The sequence below is a fragment of the Arachis ipaensis genome, chromosome B4 (genome assembly GCF_059453495.1).
Source record: "Arachis ipaensis isolate K30076 ecotype BB chromosome B4, ASM5945349v1, whole genome shotgun sequence".
NCBI classification, from domain to species: Eukaryota; Viridiplantae; Streptophyta; class Magnoliopsida; order Fabales; family Fabaceae; genus Arachis; species Arachis ipaensis.
The window spans coordinates 18,001,957-18,022,529 of NC_142439.1; the positions used below are offsets into that span (position 1 = coordinate 18,001,957).

At 31.7% G+C, this 20,573-nt stretch overlaps 2 protein-coding genes across 2 annotated transcripts; one reads left to right on the forward strand and one right to left on the reverse strand.

Moving 5' to 3' along the window:
• Positions 1-1,038: 1,038 nt before the first annotated feature.
• Positions 1,039-2,117, forward strand: LOC107637638 (uncharacterized). The gene is made up of 2 exons (XM_016341024.3): positions 1,039-1,312; positions 1,408-2,117. The coding sequence occupies exons 1-2, from the start codon at positions 1,241-1,243 to the stop codon at positions 1,891-1,893; spliced, it is 558 nt and encodes a 185-aa protein (XP_016196510.1). The 5' UTR covers positions 1,039-1,240; the 3' UTR covers positions 1,894-2,117.
• An 11,991-nt stretch (positions 2,118-14,108) lies between these two features.
• On the reverse strand, positions 14,109-19,860 carry GEX2 (gamete expressed 2). The gene is made up of 16 exons (XM_021120896.2): positions 19,647-19,860; positions 19,233-19,556; positions 18,716-19,063; positions 18,290-18,616; positions 17,979-18,185; positions 17,808-17,896; positions 17,526-17,670; positions 17,076-17,384; positions 16,771-16,895; positions 16,360-16,577; positions 16,050-16,277; positions 15,701-15,930; positions 15,322-15,560; positions 14,568-14,724; positions 14,339-14,459; positions 14,109-14,257 (listed from the first exon to the last, which is right to left on the reverse strand). Exons 1-16 carry the CDS (start codon positions 19,735-19,737, stop codon positions 14,194-14,196), a joined length of 3,222 nt encoding a protein of 1,073 aa, XP_020976555.1. The 5' UTR covers positions 19,738-19,860; the 3' UTR covers positions 14,109-14,193.
• Between the last annotated feature and the right edge of the window lie 713 nt (positions 19,861-20,573).

The following is a 20,573-nucleotide window of genomic DNA, read 5'->3' on the forward strand; positions in this document are numbered from 1 at the left end:
CCTTCACAGAAATTTGGACTTTACTCTCAAAGTCCAAATCAACTTTTGTTTTAGGTAATATCTCAGAACAATGATTATGTTTTTTTTTTTTGTTTTTTTTGTTGACATGTTGGTGATTATGTATTTTAACCCGAATTTGTTTTTTTTTTTTTTTGAGTTTGAACACATTCAGTTTGTTGATACATAGTATTTTTGGGTCAGAGTATATGTAGTTCGGTGTTTCAAATAGTAAACTAAGAAAATGGGTAGCAAATAGCAATGGAGACCCAATTAATCATGGGCCCAACCTGACTACGAGTATACCATCACATCTGCCAACTTTTATCATTGGCCTTAAAGTTTACCACAACTATTCTTTTATTTATTTATTTATTTATTTATTATTATAGAAATATTCCAGAATATGGGCAAATATTCCAGCAATTTTTTCAAGAGCAATATTATTTTCTTTCCAAAAACAAAAGAGAGTGATACTACTTGTATATTATAGAATAGGTATGATAATTACGAAAAAATTTGTACTGAGTATGCCATATAGTTTGATGCACATTTCTCTTTTTTTTTTTTTTTTGTGGGGGTAAAATTATGAGTATTATTAGACAAATTCATATACATGACTTCTTGATATGTGTGGCACAGGGAAACTATTTGACACCAACAAGACTCACTTGTAAATTTAAAGAATTTGCTTGGGGGAATAAGAACAGTATCAAAATCTTATAAAAAAAACATTTTAATACACTAAATTCTCATATATCATGTTAATACTTATTTAGTATTATTAACAATTCATGCAACATTTTTTGGATAAACACCATGTCTGCTATCATAAAAGAAATAATTTGCATAGAAAAAATTTCTATTTGGCAATTTCTATGGATGAAATAACTTCTTGTGGATAGAAAAAATTGGTCATAACTCATAACTGCTGTGAGAGAGTATTGTAAGAGGTATACGTATAGCATATTATATTAGTACTAGTTGTGGTGAATGGTGATTATTATGGGCGTGACTCTCACATTCACATCACGTCCATGTGGGATGAGAAAATTGACCCAAAGTTGGTAACACAGGGATTCACTACTTGCCCTGTGTTTCCGCGTAATGAACCTTATTCAATTCTAGGCACCAAATTTGTGAATGTGAACCCACCCCACCCATTATTAACTAATGCTTTTCTGTTCTGTTTTCTCTCTCTCCACTCTCCTTCCTTAGCTTCTGCTCATAACAAACAAACATAATGTTTAGCAAGTCGCCAGACCCTCAACATTTCAGTGACTATGGCTTTGACCCTCAAATCAACTATCTCCAAGTAAGCACTATCAAAATCTCTTCTTTTGTTTCTATTTTATTTTAACACCACAATGCGATAATTACTATTATTTTAATTTTTTTTAACTAAACCAGGTTTTGGAGGAAGCCATGAAGCACAAGCGTGACACATCTTCATCTTCATCAAGATCCATAGACTCCATACACTTCAAGCTTCAAAAGCCCATTTCCAAGGATCATGACTCAAGGACCAGCAGGCTTCACAAGCCCGCCAAGAAGAAGCGCTGGTGGAAAAATGCCCTCTTCTTCTTCAAGTTCAGGTGGGCCCACCACTACCAAAACATCAACAACGTTAATGATGTTCACCAGGCCCGAGCCCGGGCCTTCCGGGCCTCAATGTCAGGCCCGGTGTACTTGACGGAGAGCAGAAGCGGGTCCTCGTCCCCTTACTACCGTACTGCCAGGCGGCCGTCCTCCGGGCCCCTGGCCGGAACCATGATGCCGCCGGCGAAGGGTGACGTGGAAACACCTTACCTGAGCCTGAGGGACCTGAACATGGAGCAGCAACAACTCCAACAGAGGGTTTCCACCTCAGCCAAGCCCATATACTTGGTCACGTAATAATTAATAATAATAACACACTAATTAGGTTGTTCTCCTTACAACTTTGAAATCTCATGTCTTAATAGTTAGCTAATATTAACGGGTAGGGTTTAGCTCTCTGGATTCTTGATGATGTCTCTTGCATTTATGTTAGTTTGGTATATTTTGGCTGAAATAATTGTGATATTTTTACTCACATTATTATTTTGTTTCCTATATGCATTATTGTCTCATTTTAGATACATTTTTGTGTCTTTTAATCTGTATGTGTATTGTATTCAAACTATCAAATGCATATTGAGTTAAATTAATATTCCAGAAAAGTGAATACAAAGATCATCTTTTATTTTGTTTTTATAAATTATCTTTTAATCTAACCGAAGGGGGGTTTCAATTGTTTGGTTTGATACATTGGGGGAAAGGCCGAATCCTCCTTTTTGTGTTTGTGACACACTTTTTTTAGGGGGAAAAAAATTAAAAAATCAATATGCAAAGTGGAAAGGATACTGAGCTCTCGTGCTTTTGACCAAAAGTCCCACTTTCTTTTTTGTATTTTTCCTTTTCCTTTTTCTTAAGCTAGTCTAGTAATCTAGTTTGTTAACTAATCTTGTTGGATCTGTTATGAAGTATAAAAAAATGATTTTGTGAATTTTATATATATATATATATACCTGTTTCTACTCTCTTGTATATCTTTGTCCTTAAAAAGAGGATCATGCCTATTGGATAGTTTAATATAGTTTGTTGGTAGCTGCACGTTACTAATATAGCGCCAAGGTTTGTGTCCGTTAATTTGGACCCATCTGGAAATCTTGGAGTCTAGATAGAGACTGAGTTACACTGTCACAACCCCCAAGATCCAATCTAAGTTTAGCGTTGTTTTTTCTTTTTGTTGCCCATGTTCTTTCCCATTTCATGTTACAATGGATTAATATTTTGTATATCTGAATTTTATTTAAAAATTGATCACTTGGTTATAAATTACTACAAACACAAAATAGGATTTGAATATTAATATTTATTTAAGAAGATGAGTGAATTAATTAATTAATCAACTAAATTGATTTTTTTTTTGGTTATACAACACATTTATGTTAGATATTTTATAAAATATTTAACATGTAGTATCAAAGTCAAATTGTCTCTGCCTTATCATTTTAAAATTTAATTAGTGTATTATTTTGATAAATTATTTTTAAAAAAAAGTATAGTATGAATTTTGAAATAGCAAGGCAGAGACAATTTAGCTTTGATACCACATGTTAAATATTTTATAAAATCAGTAATTTGCGTACCTCCGGTCATTGTCAATAAATTCTTTGATTTGATTTGGAAACTTTTAATTCTTGAATCACAAACTCATATGAAATCAAAGTGTGTTTGTTTGTTATTGTGTAATTAAAATTGGGGACCCAAACTTTATAAAGTTTATGAACAATCGTGTTCTTTTCATAAAAAAATAGATCAACTGCTAATATAATTAATTAATATTTATAACACCATCTAAATTAATTTTTATATTAACAAATTAGATTACAATTAGAATAAAAATTCTAACAATTTACACACATCCCACGTACACACTAACCTAACAACTACACTAGGATTCGAAGCTGGTGTGGCTTCATTTGAGTTTAGCCATTTAACTTTGCCATGGGGCGTGGGGGGTTCACCATAGGGCCCAAACGACAACGTTTAACAATGTGCACAAAAAGATGGGAAAGCTGCCACTAGGCACTAGGGGTGCACATGGGTCGGGTGAAGCCGGGTTTGATGTGACCCAGACCCGACCCGAAATATACACCGGGTCTATTTATTAGACCCGAATCCGGCCCTAGACCCGATGAAACCAATACACTTTCGAGCCACAATTATACCGGGTGAAAATCGGGTGAAAACCGGGCCATTAACATTACATTACATTGATACCTTCTTGTAAGCTAGCATGTAAAAATATCCAAAGTTCCAAGACTCCAACCATTATTTAACATGGTAAAATTCACTTAGAAAAATATAACAAGAACCAACCCTTCTTCAAAATTAAAGCATAACCACAATCAATACTAAAGTATAACCACAATCAATACTAATATTGTCTAATAATACCAAATATTTAAATCCATACAAATAACACAATATTATGCATTCTAAACATAAAACATTAACTTATAGTCTTATAATGACTAATAACACAAAATATTAAGATTTACAATACTTAAATTCCACATAAGAATAGTCATGATCCATCACTAATAACACAAAATATTAATTGTGTATGATGACCGGGCCACCGGGCCGACTTCGGGTGACCCGAGCTATGGCCCGGACCCGACCCGAAATAATGACCGGGTCTATTTTTGCGACCCTTACCCGGCCCTAAACCCGATGAAATCACACCAAATTAGCCCCAAAAGTGTTCGGGACCGGGCCGGGTCTGTGCACCCCTACTAGGCACTAGCCCACAATTTATATTATTTCTATCTTGTATATTAAATTTACACGCCTTTTTTCATTGGATGAAAAATTATGTTATACTTATATTCAATAAATCGTATAAGTTAGAAAAGAAACTGAAAATATTCAACTACTAAAGAATCATGAAAAAAGAGAGAAAGATGGAGGATTCAAGAATGGTTTGTGTAGTTCTTTTAATGTTTGAAATCTGAGTACGAGTTAATGTATTTATAGATTTCTTATTGAGTTATTGAATCACATGAGTTACTAAAGAAATTGAATGAGAAATTAATGCGCAAAATAAAAAAAAAATTGCACTAAAATGGACAGTTATAAATTAGTATTTGAATAAGAAAAAATATAGGTAAACAATAAAAATACTAAATAAGGTGAACAATGGATATATCGGATGTTCGATTCACTAGATGTGCGGATGGTCATCTAATATTAAGATTTAGGTAGATAATTTAGGAGTATAGTGTATTTTTATTTTATTGAGTTAAGTTTAAAGCCTATTATTCACATTATTTAAAAAAGTCATTCTAACAAAATTCTTTTGAATAATGTTATAAGACCAACACAATTTATTATTTTCAATAATAGTTAATCAGTAATAATATTTAAAAAAGTTTGTTAAAAAAATAGTGATAAACTGTTAACTAAAGATATTAAACTACTATAAAAATATTGAATAATATAAATTAAAATGATTGGCTTTAAACTTTTTTTATATGATATAAAAATATAAAATAACCCTAATTTAATGGTTAAGACTTAAGAGTTGTGTTTAAACTTCATAATTTAAGTGCACTGGATCTTGCCTCCCCCACAATAACCACTTTGGAGTTATTCATAGTCAGCCTAATTTATCTAAAGTTAGACCTAGTCATTATATGAGATTTTTAATTTTGATACGAAGGAAATGATGGTGTATAGCAGAAATATGGGGGTTTATGGTATATCACCGAACTGTGATGGCTACGCAGAAGTAATCAAACGGACCGATTAGGGGTACTGAAATCAGACGGTCCGATTTCACCAATCGAACGGTACACAAATTGGTGGGTCCGATTAGTGCACTCCTTCCACGTGGCGCGCATGCAGATGGCTTCCTTGGTTGGCTTGGTTGCAATCTCAACAAATACAAGTGTTTCCTCCCTTTCAGCAGACATCTCTTTCACTCTCATATCCCTCTCTTCATGCTCCCAACTCCATAACTCTGCCCATTATTCACCATTGTTGGACCACAACAAACCTTGAAAAAAATTGAAAGACAATGCCAAGAAGACCAAAAATCAAAGAAGTAAATCAACCAGAGATTTATATTGTTAATTATCTTAGACATCCTAATTATATAAGTTTTTATTTTTTAATAATTTGATTTAATAATAATAATAGTTAATTATCTTAGACATCCTAATTATATAAATTTTTATTTTTTAATAATTTGATTTAATAATAATAATAGTGATAATATTATATTTTATTAGCAATATATATTATAATGGCACTAAGTAGAGATTAATCATGTATGTGTGTATGCTATTGTTACTGTTAGGTGGTTAGAAAGAAATAGAGATTAAAATAGGGATTAGTCATGTATGTATGTATGATAAATTTCTGTACCGTTGATTTGGATTTATTTATGATTGTTGGTTAAAATGAAATGAAATGAAATGAAAGAATGAATGAATGTGAATGAAAGAAGGAGAATGAGATCTGTAGATATTAGATTTAGATATTGTTATTGGTATTAGTATTAGTAATTGAGTTTAATAAATTATCATGATTAATAATATAAATTAATAAATTATTTATGATCGTTAATAATTGAATTTAAGATAAATTAGTAAACCCTAAACCTAAATTGGAAAATTAGTATGTTGTTTTATGAATAATAATAATAATAATAGAGGTTAAAAGAAAAAAATATTTGTTCTACGAATAAATAATTTATCAGTAGTGAAATTATTCTGATTAGTTAGTTAAGGTTAATTAATTTTTGTTATAAGGTAATGAATATGATTGAAGGATTTTTGTATAACAGATTTACTGTGTATGTTTGAAATGCAATTATGCTGGTAATTAGTTATAATGGACATATAAGGATAATTGTGTTTTTGTTAATATAGTTATATTATACTGGTACTTATAATGGAAATGTGATATTGTAGGGTTAACGGATGTTAATATGTGATCACTTAAAGCCGCCGGATCCATACAACCAAATTGTTGAGTCACACTTACGTGAGACTGGATTTTATTATGTTTCCTAGATTGGAGTTATCCAATGTCAGTCAGCAATGATTAATGTTCTGATTGAGAGATGGCGGCCTGAGACTCACACATTTCATTTTCCGGTTGGTGAGTGTGCCATGACCTTGGAGGATGTGGCGATAATTCTCGGTCTGCCGACAAATGGTCTTCCAGTTACAGGACCGACCATGAGTAGTTTTGAGGCATTGGAGACCGAGTGCTTACACCAGTTTAGGGTTGCACCGAGGAAGACGGACTGTAGAGGAAGCTTTATAAAATTAATGTGGTTTAGGAGTTTGAAAGATCGTATAGTGTTGACTGATGATGTTCATATTCAGATGTATGTAAAGTGTCACATAATGTTATTCGGGACAATTCTGTTTGGAGATAAGTCGGGTGCAACGGTGCACTGGAAATTTCTGCCTTTGCTCCGTAACTTCGCTGGGATCATACAGTTTAGTTGGGGTTCGACATGCCTGGTACACTTGTATAGATCATTGTGTAGGGTAACTTGTGTCGACTGCAAGGAGATGGACGGTCCGTTGACACTGTTGCTTACTTGGGCTTGGATCCGGCTACCATTTCTTGCACCGATTTCCGACAATCCTCGAGTGTTTTCGATTGCAAACAGGTAATTTTGATTAAAGTATACATTGAAAGAAGTTCTAGAAATTGTATTTTGTTTTCCACAAAATAAGTTAACTAATGGATTGTCTGACGGCAGGTGGCGTAACTGGGATCGTGAAAACTATGCCTACCGATATAATTCGTTTGCGCACTACAGGAGTCAGGAGGTTGTTGGATGATCTACAAGAAAGACATGTATGTTGTAAAATACTAGTACCGAATTTAGTTTGGTCAGTGAATTAATTGTTGTGTAATCGTCTGACTGTTTCGATGTGCCCAGTTTGTTTGGCAGCCTTATGGCATTGGAGACATTGACCCAGATGTGATTCCTTTAGACATCTGTCATAATTCGGTTATTTGGAGTGCCAATTCAATTTTTTTTCGCAACACAAATCGCTGGGTCCAATTGGTGTACTCTCGGATTAAAAAAAATTTGCCCCCCAGAAATCGGTGGGTCTGATTTCATGCAACAGAAAATTCCTCCTCACACAAATCGAATCGTTCGATTTGTGTTCCTTTTTTTCTCTGCAAGAAATCGGACTATCCGATTTCTTTCCTTCCAGATTCCTAAGAGTAATGCCGTCATAACAGTGTAATTCACCCCTAATCATCATAATCCAGCATAACTCACAATAATAAATTATATAAAAAAAATCTAAAATAGTAAAAGATTATGTTTCATGAGCTATATATAATAAAAAATATTTTTAAAAAATTATATATCAAAATTTTTCACATATCCCTGTTATATGACCTATATTTCATTGTCAAAGAGAAATACAAAAGTAGTAAAAGTAGGCAAAGTATTTGATGGAGGTTTATAAGAGAGCTCCATCAAATGAAATCGTGCAAAATATTTACAAGATTTTTCTAATTTAATATATATATATATATATTGTCAATAAATATTTTACATATTTTTTTATTAACTCCTTTATCAATGGTCATACTTATGTTATCACTCTTCAACATTTTTTTTTCATTTCTTTCATTTTCATCCTATCTACTATTATTTTATATCTACCATTATTTTAACTCTGCACAACTTAACCTAAACACTACTACTACAAACTCATAATTCTCAATGTTATTTTCACTAACCATTCATTCTCTCTAATGCAACTGTAAAGATGTTATCTTCTTCTCTTATGTTCTCATAAGGGAATACCAAGACTCCTCTTTTTTTTTTTTTCTATAACTTGAGGTCAATATTCAGATACTCAATGGTACTTATAGTGACTCTACTCATTATTCTCGACAGGCACAACAAATTATTCTCAACATCAGAAGCTAATTTTTTTAGATTCAGTGTCACAAGAAAAAAGCCGTTAAGCAACCACCACCTCCTTTAACCTCCCTCTTTTGACCTTTCTCTCTCTTCAACCTTCTCTCTATTATGCTGTACCCACCCTCTTTGCAAGCCTCAAATTCATAATTTAACTCTTCCAACCTCTTGAGACTAGAACCGCCTCTACCACTATTCTTATTTCTACGCTGAGGACAATCTCGTCTGCGAGAAACTATTCTTCACTCCTTCTCGTTCTACTAAGGCAGACCAGACCCATACCTGCTTCAACGGGATCTTTCTACCTTGGTAACAAATATTTTTGGTAATTCAATCAAACAATGTATAATACTAAGTTTTTAATTAATGTCTATGAATCTCTATTCAAGCCATGTGTATGCTGGTTCTAGAAATTAAGTAGAAACGAATATTGTTGTTTTGTTTAAAAACTTCTTGTTGATAGAGGGGTTATTAAAAAATTATATAAAATATCTGTTGACAATGAGTATATATAAAAATATAAACAGATTTGTTACACATCCAAGTATTATTGCCATCTAAGTTCAACCAAGTAGACCCAACACCAACAAAAATTATTCTCATTAAAAGAGCACGATTAACGCGCGGGGCTTTACGTTATCGTCGTTGTCATCGTCGTCTTCTTCTTCTTTGCGTTCTTCCTCCTCCTCCTCCTCCTCCTCCTCCTCCTCCTCCTCCTCCTCCTCCTCCTCCTCCTCCTCCTCCTCCTCCTCCTCCTCCTCCTTTTCCTCCTTTATCTTCGCGTTCCTTCTTCTTCGTATGTTTTTTCTTCATCGTCATTATTTTGTTGCTGCTGTTGCTGTATTTTTTTCTTTTCTTCCTCCTCTCCTTGGTGATTTTATAGCATTATGTGTTTCTTCTTCTTCTTTGTTTGATTTTACTTCTCTTTTTCTTGGTTTTATTCCTCTCTAGAGAATGAAACAAGAAGAATTATATCAAAATAAAATAAAAGGAAGATGAAGAAGAAAAATAAAAAAGAAGAAGAAGAAGCAGTAGAAGATGAGAAGAAAGAGTTTCGAATTGTGCAGAATAACGAGACCAAATATAACTTAATTCACTCAGAAATGAACCGAAATTACATCCAAAATAAACCAAAAATTAAATTTTGAATGAATCGAAATTACTTAATGATGACGATACACAAACAAACTCGTTTCAAAACAAGGACAGACAAAGTGCACCTTATTTAAATCCAGAATGAACCGAAATTACTTAATGATTGCGTTAAAAAACAAACACAAACAAAATTGAATGTTCAGAAATTTTCTCAGAAATGAACTGAAATTACATCCAGAATGAATAGAAAATTAAATTCAGAATGAACTGAAGTTACTTAATGATAATGATACACAAACAAACTCATTTCAAAATAAGTACAGACCAAGTGCACCTTATTTAAATCCAGAATGAACCAAAATTACTTAATGATTGCATTCGAAAATAAGCACACAAACAAAATTGAATCATGAGCAAAAACACATCCAAACCCATCAAGTAATTTTGCAACATTATGCGTTTCTTTTTCTTTGTTTGATTTTATCATGTTTTTATTATTATTAAGAGGGTAAAACAAGAAGAATTATGAGAAGGAAAAACAAGTAGGAGAAGATGAACAAGACAAGAAAAAGAAGAACATGATGAGGAGTTTTGAGAAGTTTTTTATTCTTGTTTCTTCTTTTTTGTTTGATTTTTTTTTCTCTTCTTCTTGGTTTTATTCCTGTCAAGAGAGGACGTGAGGAGGAAGAGTTTTGAATTATGCAGAATAATGAGACCAAATACACCTTAACTCACTCAGAAATGAACCAAAATTATATCTAGAATGAACCGAAAATTAAATTTCGAATGAACTGAAATTACTTAATGATGACGATACACAAACAAATTCATTTCAAAACAAGCACAGACCAAAATCACCTTATTTAAATCTAGAATGAACCAAAATTACTTAATGGTTGTGTTAAAAAATAAGCACACAGACAAAATTGAATGATCAGAAATTCACTCAGAAATGAATTGAAATTACATCCAAAATGAGCCAAAAATTAAATTCCGAATGAACTGAAATTACTTAATGATGATGATACACAAACAAACTCATTTCAAAACAAGTACAGACTAAGTCAATTTTGAACAAAAATACATCCAAATCAATTTTGGATTAGACAATGTCATCAATATAGCAAAATTTGATGATAACGATAACAATACGGCGATAACGATAATGACGATATGTATTAGAAGAAGACGACAATGACAATAACGATGATGATCATGATGACGATGATATGATGGAGGAGATGGATGAAAAGGAAGGAGGAGGAGGAGAAAAAGAAGACGTAGCATCAAGAGTGAGTGAATTTGAAACAAGAAGAAGAAGCGCGTGAATCTAAAAGAGTTGATTGGACTTGGTTGGTTAAATCACTTGAATGTGGAGATTTATTAAAATACAAAGTAGTGGAACGGGATAATTTTGTAAAACATTTTGCGTAGCTCCATTGGATGGAACCCTCCTATAAAGCTCCTGGGATTATGGAAGAATAAGGCTTAGTGAGGCTGATTTGGTGAAAGTGAACTCTAATATGGGTTGTTTAAATTGTAAGATTCCCAATAGATGTGCTCAGCATAACAAAGAGAAGAGGTATGGTATGGGCCAATACCAAACAAGCCCAACTGATGGAATTGAGCCTGGAGCCCTGGCGGGTTGGATAATCACAACTAGAAGTAATCCAGTGGCGTTATACATGGATAGGAGAGATCAACAGATTCTTGTTGGGGATGGCCATGGCTTCGTTTGGGCCATTGGGGATTTTGAGGTGGTGTGCGACGGTGGGTACATTGTTCTGCATATTCCTAAGTTTTCTTTGGCGGAGGTCGCGGGTGCAGGTGAAGGGCACTGCATGATCTTGGGAGAGAGGAAGGTGGAAGGTTCAGACCTTCGCACAGGGGTTGTGAAGTCTGCAAGGCCTAACAGTGACGAGGAGAATGATGGGGGAATGGGAGGGCAAGAAGCAAGATGACTGGCTGTTGGTGGTGGTGGCTGTGATGATCGTCAGGCAAAGGACGATGGTGTGGAGAGTAGTAAAGTGCGAGGAGCTTGTCGAGCCACTACTGAGCTGAATGGCGACGGGAAGGAGTTGGTCAGAGGTGCCTGGCATTAGGTGAGTCTGGTGGCGGAGAACCGTTTAGTAAACAAAGAAAATGGTGTTGGGATGAAGACAATTTCTGATGAGGAACTGACAAAGAAGATATATGAGACTGTTGCAGAGGGTGACACTATTAGCAAAGGGGAGGCAGGGAAAGCAATATCTAAGAATGAGCTAGGCATGTTGAATCGATGCTATGCCAGAATAAGTAGGGTTAACGTGAGTGGCAAGATGAAGACTGGAGCAAGCTTGATGAGGGATGATGCAGCAGAGGAATCAGATTCAGGGGATGAAAATAATTTGCTGGAGGAAAGTTGTTTCCAAGAGGAAGGGACTGTAAGGGACTTGGAAGACAATAAGCCGTACCAGGTAAAGTAAGGAGGAAGTTGGGATGAAGATATTAAAAATCTCTAATATATAAAAAATAAGTAACAATTTAAAAAAAAAACTGAAAAAGATATTATTACTAATATTTTTTAATTAAATAAAATTTTTCAAATCCTATAAAATTGGATTCTTTTTCTTCTTGTAACTGTCCTTCTTGATTCGTTTGGTATTAATTCTCTCTGTTTTAACTGCTACAACTGAGAGATCTTTTTAGTTACGAATATTGTGAAGAATAACTTAGAAACAAAATGAAAGATGAATTTCTTGTTAATTGTCTTTTAATTACATTGAGAAAAAAATTACTGAAAGATTTGACACAAATTCTATTATCAATGAATTTTATGATACGAAGAATTGGCCATTTCATTAGTAAAAAGTACACATATTTTTTGTACTTTAAAATAATTCTTTATCGGTATATTTTTGTAATACATTTTACATTATATAATTTTTTTACATATTTTTTTAATGTTATATGTGCTATTGGCCCATAATAATATTCCTGAATCTGTCCCTAGATGGCAGGGTTAATACGAAGGATAGATTGAGTAGATTTGGTATTATTGATCAAAATGATAATATTTGTATTTTATGTAAAAAATTTACTGAGAATAATTACCATTTATTCCTTGGTTGTGAGTTTACTTAGTAGATGTGGTGTACTTGGTTGTTCCATTATGGTCTATTGCAGTACTTTGATAGTTGAACAAATGGTCCTATAAAAAAAAAATGGCATAAGTGGTTAATTGATTTTTTTACTATAAATTTAAAATATTTGACTGAAAAAGAATAACAGAACATTCAAAAATTAAGAAACAAGTGTTACGAAAATTATCAACAAATTCATTAAAAATTATAAAAATTGGACTAATTTTGATTATTTTAATTATTGATAACAATGATAGAGATAATTAAAAAATAATATCTTTTTGTCTAGCTACTAATTTTATTGTGTTGAATTTTTGGTTAAAAAAACTTTGCCGTAAAAGTAAAGATATAAACAATAGCAGGTACAAGTGGAGCGAGAAAGACTCAGACAAGTCTATTTCGCAGAAAAGTCCAAATTAGTGAACGGCTATAGCAATCATGTGCCAAATGCAAGAAAAAAAAAATTGTGAAACCTGGTAACATTGCATGTTAGTGGTGCACTTTTTATTTTTGATATTGATTCAAAAGTAGAGTCCTTTTTCTTTACTGTGGATTATTAGGATATTAATCTCAAATTTAAAACGGTTTAATTTAAAGTGTAAAAATAGAATCTAATTTTTAGATTTTAGGATATAAAAATCAGATTCTTCAATAAATATTAAATAATTTGAAGTATAAAAATGGGATTCTTCAATTTTAATTTTTTTCTATAATTTTAAAAAATACTAAAAATTATAATATTTAAATATATCATTTATTTTTTCTCTGAAAAACAAAAATAGTCCTTAGTTGTGCCCTTCTTTTGATACTTTGTTTAATAGTTAATACAGATTCTTCTACCGGTATTTAACTACTAATAGTTTGGAAAGAAAAAAAAAACAGTTTTTACTTTTTATATACACTAAAAAAAATATTTACTTTTTCTTGCTTTATTATTATTATTACTATGACAAATGTTAAAAAAAGATGAAAAAGATATAAAAAGTTATGAACAGAAATACATGAGCGCAATGTTTTAAAAACTTAAAAATAGTTATAGAATAGAAAAGTTTTTAAGTATATTAGTATACTAGTATTTTAATAATTTTTAACTATTAATTTTAATTATATATATATATATTATATTTTTTATAATTAAAATTAATGGTTAAAAATTAGTAAAACACAAGTATACTAGTATACTTAAAATTTTTTTTTATAGAATAATAGGATTAGGTGGAAAAGTGCTGAATTCCGAATGGTGTGTGCGATGAGCAAGTCGTTTTCAGAAGTTACTGTTGCGTGCCGTTGTTGTTGCTGCGTTGTTGGTTTGCATTTTATATTATTTAATTAATATTTCGACACTCCAAAGTCCAATTCACACCAACCTTACTGTTAGGGTGGGGGAGTATGTATTGAAGATATATATAATATATTCAACAACTCATAGAATCAGTTACTAATAGTGTTTATTTTGATTAACTACCTGTAACAAATGCACTACAAAATGCTTAAATGTTGAGTTTGAGGCATGCTGGATTTCAATTGTTGACTTGCCACCATGCTGCTAGTTGATCATTTAAGAAAAATATTAATCAATTTCAATAATCTGTAAGCAAACTATAGTTGATCAAAATAGTTTTACCTTTTGTGACGATTTCTTCTTTCATGTAAAAGGAGAATTGCACATTTGCATGTGAAGTATAAAAGCAGCACTCCCAGTGAGAACATGACAACAAATTCAATGACAATGATTGATCCTAAGCCTGTATCCACAAAAGGAGAAGAAATATCTTGTTGACTCATTCATATAAACAAAATCTAAATACCATTATGCTTCGGTTTCTTATGTATCAACTGATTTTGGTACTTACTGTGAGCAACAAATGAACTCATTAGTTGCTTTCTCATTAAAATAACCGTAGCCTCAGTATATAAAGGCATTGACATTCCCTCTGCACAATTAGGATAACATCCATGGTTTCCCATGTCATTCAATGTCAATGTCAAAACACCTCCATGCTCGCCACCCTGTTCAAAATAACAACAAATTACACACAATCTAATAACAAGTTTTTTTTCCCTCCAAAGTTAGGAGTAAGACTCGAACCCGTGACCTTTAGGTGAGTATGGAGAGACTATCCCATTTGAATTATAACTCGTTGCAACAAGCTTTTGATAATACACTAAACAAAAGAAACTATAACTTAAAATTTTAAAATAATGTTATATATATTTTTGAATTGCTCACACCCGACATATCAAGGATTAATCTATGATGAATCTAAATTCCATTTAAGAGTTTATCACTAGTCAATGGATTACTATGAGATTTGAACCCCAACATTTAATAAAGCGGATGGTTGAGTTATCTATTCGACCAACCCAAATTGATTAACATTTTATATCTTTACAAGACTCTTAAGATTCTATTTTAGTTTAAATTTATACTTAATATAATACTCTATGGACATTAACTATACTTAATAAATCTTAGTATTTTTTATATTAAAGGAACATATAATAGTGCATCTGCTACTAGTCATAAACTTTTGTGTAGTCTTTGAATTTATATTGAAGAGCGTGATTAGTGCTCCAACTTCAAGTTTAAAAAGAAACACAACTCACATGAAAAAACAGTTGCTCCATAACACCATTGCAGTCGTTGACTGTGCCCTGAAATCTGATTCCAGTAGCTTTGACCATAAAATGCTTTGAGATTGTAACATATGTCTGAAGAGGCTGCCATTGATAACTATCCTTGTGCTTCACTTCAGTTGTGTTGATCAAGTTAGATGGAAGATTTGTTACTAATAAACCATCATTTACTTCCATAGAGAAAGTCAACATAAAATTACTTTGACCTCCTGATATATATGATCCATCAGCAAATTTTAGAATAATGAGTTCAATATAATTTAAGGTTAAATCTTATATAATTCATAATTTATGTAAAGCAAAAAAATAAATAATGATATAAGACATTAATAGAGCTTCCAAATCATACCAGGGAAATTAGGAAGATCAGGATCTCCAATGGAAAAGTTGAACTTATCTTTCTCTTTGTCAAAAATAAGGGTCTCATCTTCATTACTCTTCAATACAATGAAGTTGGGAACTCTAATATATGGAGGATCATTGACAGGGTCAATGAAAATGGGAACACCCAATGAATTCATTCCATTCTTATTCTTAGCAGAAACCTGAATAATATCTCCACCATAAAAGTTCTCATTTCTGAAGAAAGAAACACTAAAGTTAATAATAATAACAAAAAGTTTAGGAGGTTAAAATGCAATTAATTTTCTTAGTAGTAGAAAATACAAACTGATAAAAGTATGTATAAGAAAACATACCCCAGATACTGAATTGAGTGAAGAGCATAATTAATTACTTCCACAGTGCCTTGTAGTTGCAAACTGCTTGCAGTTTCATTCCCTGAATTTATGGTAAGTTCATTCCACATTGCTTGTCCAAATTGCATCACCATAGGAAACAAAAGTATACTTCCAAATTGTGCACTCAAATTAACTGAAATATTCTCTATTGGATTTGAATATGCTATCTCAAACCCAGAGAAGCCACTGCAAGAAGGCACACAATAAGATCACATAGGGAAAAAAAAGTGTAAATTATATTAATAAAACATTTTTTTCATATGCTTACCCAAACCTAGGACATATCAAATCTTCTGTTGCTTGTAGTTCACTTGGAACAGAAGCAAATTGTGGTGGAACATTGAGAACAGATATGTTTACATAAGCATTAGCAAGGTTTTCATTCACATCAGATATTGTGTACCAAAATGAATCATTTCCATAATAATATTTATATGGAGTATAACGAAACATCCTTCCATTCTGTAGAAGTGAACCATGGTCTGGCTGAAAAAAAAAAAAGTAAAAAATAAAAATAATAAACTCTTTCAGTAACCAATTATTGAGGTTTTAATTTGATTGATTCTGTAGACAAATCAAAGCTAAGGATACTTAAAATGGTAGAAGAAAATGAATTCTTTTATTGTAAACTAATGTAATTGATAACTAATTAAGGATCTTCTCTAATTAATGATCTTACTTTTGAGAATTGAACTATAGTTGCATTATCACCAGCAAAGTAATCATTTGCTAAAGCATCAATGGCAATTGATTGATCCTCCCAAACAGATACTATATCATTGTTGGCTTTGGGAAAATACTCACCTGTGACATGAAAAATCAGTTTTACATGTTCATATAAATTTTATAAAATATAATTAGTAATAAACATTTCAGCTTTTCAAGGGTCAACTACTGTACTATATAAAATAAATTAAGTTATAAATTAAAATCACTTAAAAAAAAAAACAAGCACATCATAAGCAGAATGCAATTTGAACTTACTGCTATACACATTGATACTGAAGGGACATGGCAGAATATCCTTGCCATCAAAGGAAGCACAAATCTCATAAGTTCCAACATCTTTAGCCATATAGCTACAATTGTATGAACCATCCATGTTATCCTTAATGTCCAAAGTTTGAAAAAGAGATTTGTTAGCTGAAGTAGTCTCCAACTTCAACCTTGATTGTTGTGCAAGAACAGGGTTTGAAAATGAATCCATAAGCTGCACTAGTATTTCATTTTCTGACATCTTTGCCACCTTAGAAGAAAACTTGACCACATTTGACAAGGAACCATTAACTTCACCTGCAACAAAATCAAGCACTATAAAGTAGAAACCATTTCTCTCTACAGAAGCAATTGATCTCTCCTAGCTAAACATTCTTATATGTTGAAGTTGAAATATTTTCTTTTGGTCAAATGCAAAAATGCAAACTAATTCTTTACCTGCTTTTACTTCTTTTCTGAGTGTATGACCCTTGTTCAATAAGACATTTCCACAATATACATGTATATCATAAAACCCACTTTTCTCAGGTGTGTAATCTACATGGAAAGCACTCATAGCTATAGAGCTTTCACTGCTGTTAATCTGAAATCAGGGTAAAATGACATTAGAAATCCAAGTAATTATTTACCACAAAAAATGTGTGTGACACAAGGAAGCTATAAACAATTCAGTATGAGAAAAAGAAATGAGTACAATAACACTTAGCTTATATGTCATACATTGTTATTAAGGTCCATTGAAGGGGAAGGGGCAACATTCATCTGACTGATAAAACCATATTGTTGCACTCTTGAAACTGACACAGTACCTGATACCAAAACCACGTATGAGAGTTAATCAAAATTAGATTCTAGAAGAAAAAAAATTATGAAATAGAAGGTTGATCATACCATTTTTAGTTAGGATGGGATAAATGAATGGAGAAACACTATACGAGTCATTTTCTTTTAGAATTTGTACTTCAACTATGTCTACTTCGACAGGAGAAGGATATTCATAAACATCATTTAAATAAACAGAGAATTCTTGCTTTATGCCAGCTACTGAATCATTCAAACCAGATCCATTAACAATACTTTTTATTCCATCACAATAACCTATTCAAAGAACAAGAACACAAAATCAGAACTACATTAAAATTGAAAAATAATCATAAAAAAAAATCAAAATATAATACTTTGGAATCCGGATAAAATTTTACCTACAAAAACAGAATAAGCATATGGCATATTGGAAATGCTTTTGTTATGCTTGGCATCATATAATGTTAAGAGGAACTTTCCTGGTTCCCAATTTCCAAATGAAAATAATTGAATTCCAGCTTCCACTTCTTCAAAATGTTGATCTGATATTGGTATTGACAAGTTTGTATCTCTTTGGACGACTTCGGCATCGAAAGGATACAACCCTGAAACTAGATTCCCATACTGATCTAATTGATGAATGAAGATTTCCATCTTAGAAGACAATTGCCATGCATGTGAATCAATGTTCCATTTGGCAACACATTTAGAAACATCTACAGGTCCTGGTAGTACACAATAGGAAAATAAGTAATATTTATTGCAAAATTAAAAATAAATATAACTACTAATATAATTGTTTATTGATATTTAATTACAACTACCTGAATTCACTTTCAATGGTAATGGAGAGCCATTCAAGGTTTGATTCCCTCCTTCTATGTACAATGAGAATTTTCCAGCTTTAATAACAACAAACTCAATGATAACATAATCAAACTCGTTCCATCCAATATTGGATATGTCTGGCATACTAGCAATAGAACCATTATTTTCATATAGCGCAAACAACTTAAAGTCAGGCAAATAAGACACTTGAGTTGTTTTTTTATTAGAGATACTGTTCCCAAATGCATCTTTGAGGAGTACCGTGATGGTAGCTTTTGCACCAGCTTCGTACTCATGTTTCATGCCATTCCATGATGCAACACACACAGAAGGGTACATATTCCCTTCAATCACACAACAACATATTTTAGTGTCAACAACTATGTGCACAAATTTTTAAAATGTCAATCATGTCCTCAACATCTTTTAACATTGAAGAACACACATGACACAACAACAAAGTTTCAAACCCAACCTAAGAATACACAATATTAAAGACCATTGTAACCAAACCTGGCTCAACTTGAAAATGCAAGGATGAGTCATAGACTTGATAATGGTCATCTTTGATAAGTACATTGAACACTCCAACCTTTATGGGAGTGAAATAGATCTTCCAATCATTACTGGATTCACCTTTAAAACTCAACAACATAGTAGACACATAAGAACTGTTCCCTTCTTTTCCATTAACACTTACAATAGGTTTGAAACCTTTCTTGTCAATCATATCAGCACGCTCAAGAACTTTCACCTTCATGGCTGCAGTCTCACCGGCATGGAATGTATTCTTATCATCCCACCAACTGAACACAAAAATGGGTAATTCTGCTCTATCTGTGACAAAAAGAAATTGAATAGAAATAGTAGAAGAATATACCAAAATTTAAATTTTTTACAATGGGAGAACCCGGAAGTAATAACTACCTGAAGATGTAAATTTAAAACAAGAGAATAAGTAGAAGAAGAAGAAAGCAAAAGAGAGTGAAGTAATGGTAATGAGTTTGAGAATTTCCATTTGCACTAATGTGCAGTTTAGATTTTGGACAGTAAATGCACTGTCCGTACATGCTATTGATCTAGAAATGCTTTGGCAGTTACCAGCGCTCAATAACTTTTCTTTTTTTCAATCAAATTTTTAATAAATTAATTATCACATTAAAAACATTAATTTAAAATAATAAAATGTTAATTTATAATTATTCTAAATTATTTATTTTTAATATGATTAAATATCATTTTTGCTACATATGTCTTTAAATAATTATTCAACTATTTATTATTTTTTATTCAATCCCAAAATTTATTAAAATATTAATGATATAAAAAATTATCTTAACCAAAATAGCTAGTAGAAATAACAACATTTTAGTATTAAAGTAAAGAAATAATATATAATTTTAAATAAATAATATTAATAGATAAATAAAATACTTTATAATTTGAATCACTCATTTATATTTAGAAATAATTAACCTTAAAATTTGGTAATTAACTAGTTGATTAATATTATAGAATTTGTTGTTATAATTTATTATTTTAGTTAATATATTTATTTATTTATTTTTAGTTTTGATATAAAATTAAATTTAATAAAATAACAATTATTATATATTAAAAATTTTATTTAACATAAATCTCAAAATTAAATATCATTCATATTTAATTGTGAAACACGTACAATATAACAATAGAATGTCACTTATGTACTCAATGCTTAAAAAGTTGAAGTACTACTTACCTATGCAGTCAGTATTTCAAAAGCACATTGTATTAGTAGTTAACAAACAAATGAGTGTATTTAGGTCATGTTTATTTGTCATTTAATAGTTCTATTAACTTTTTATTTTTAAT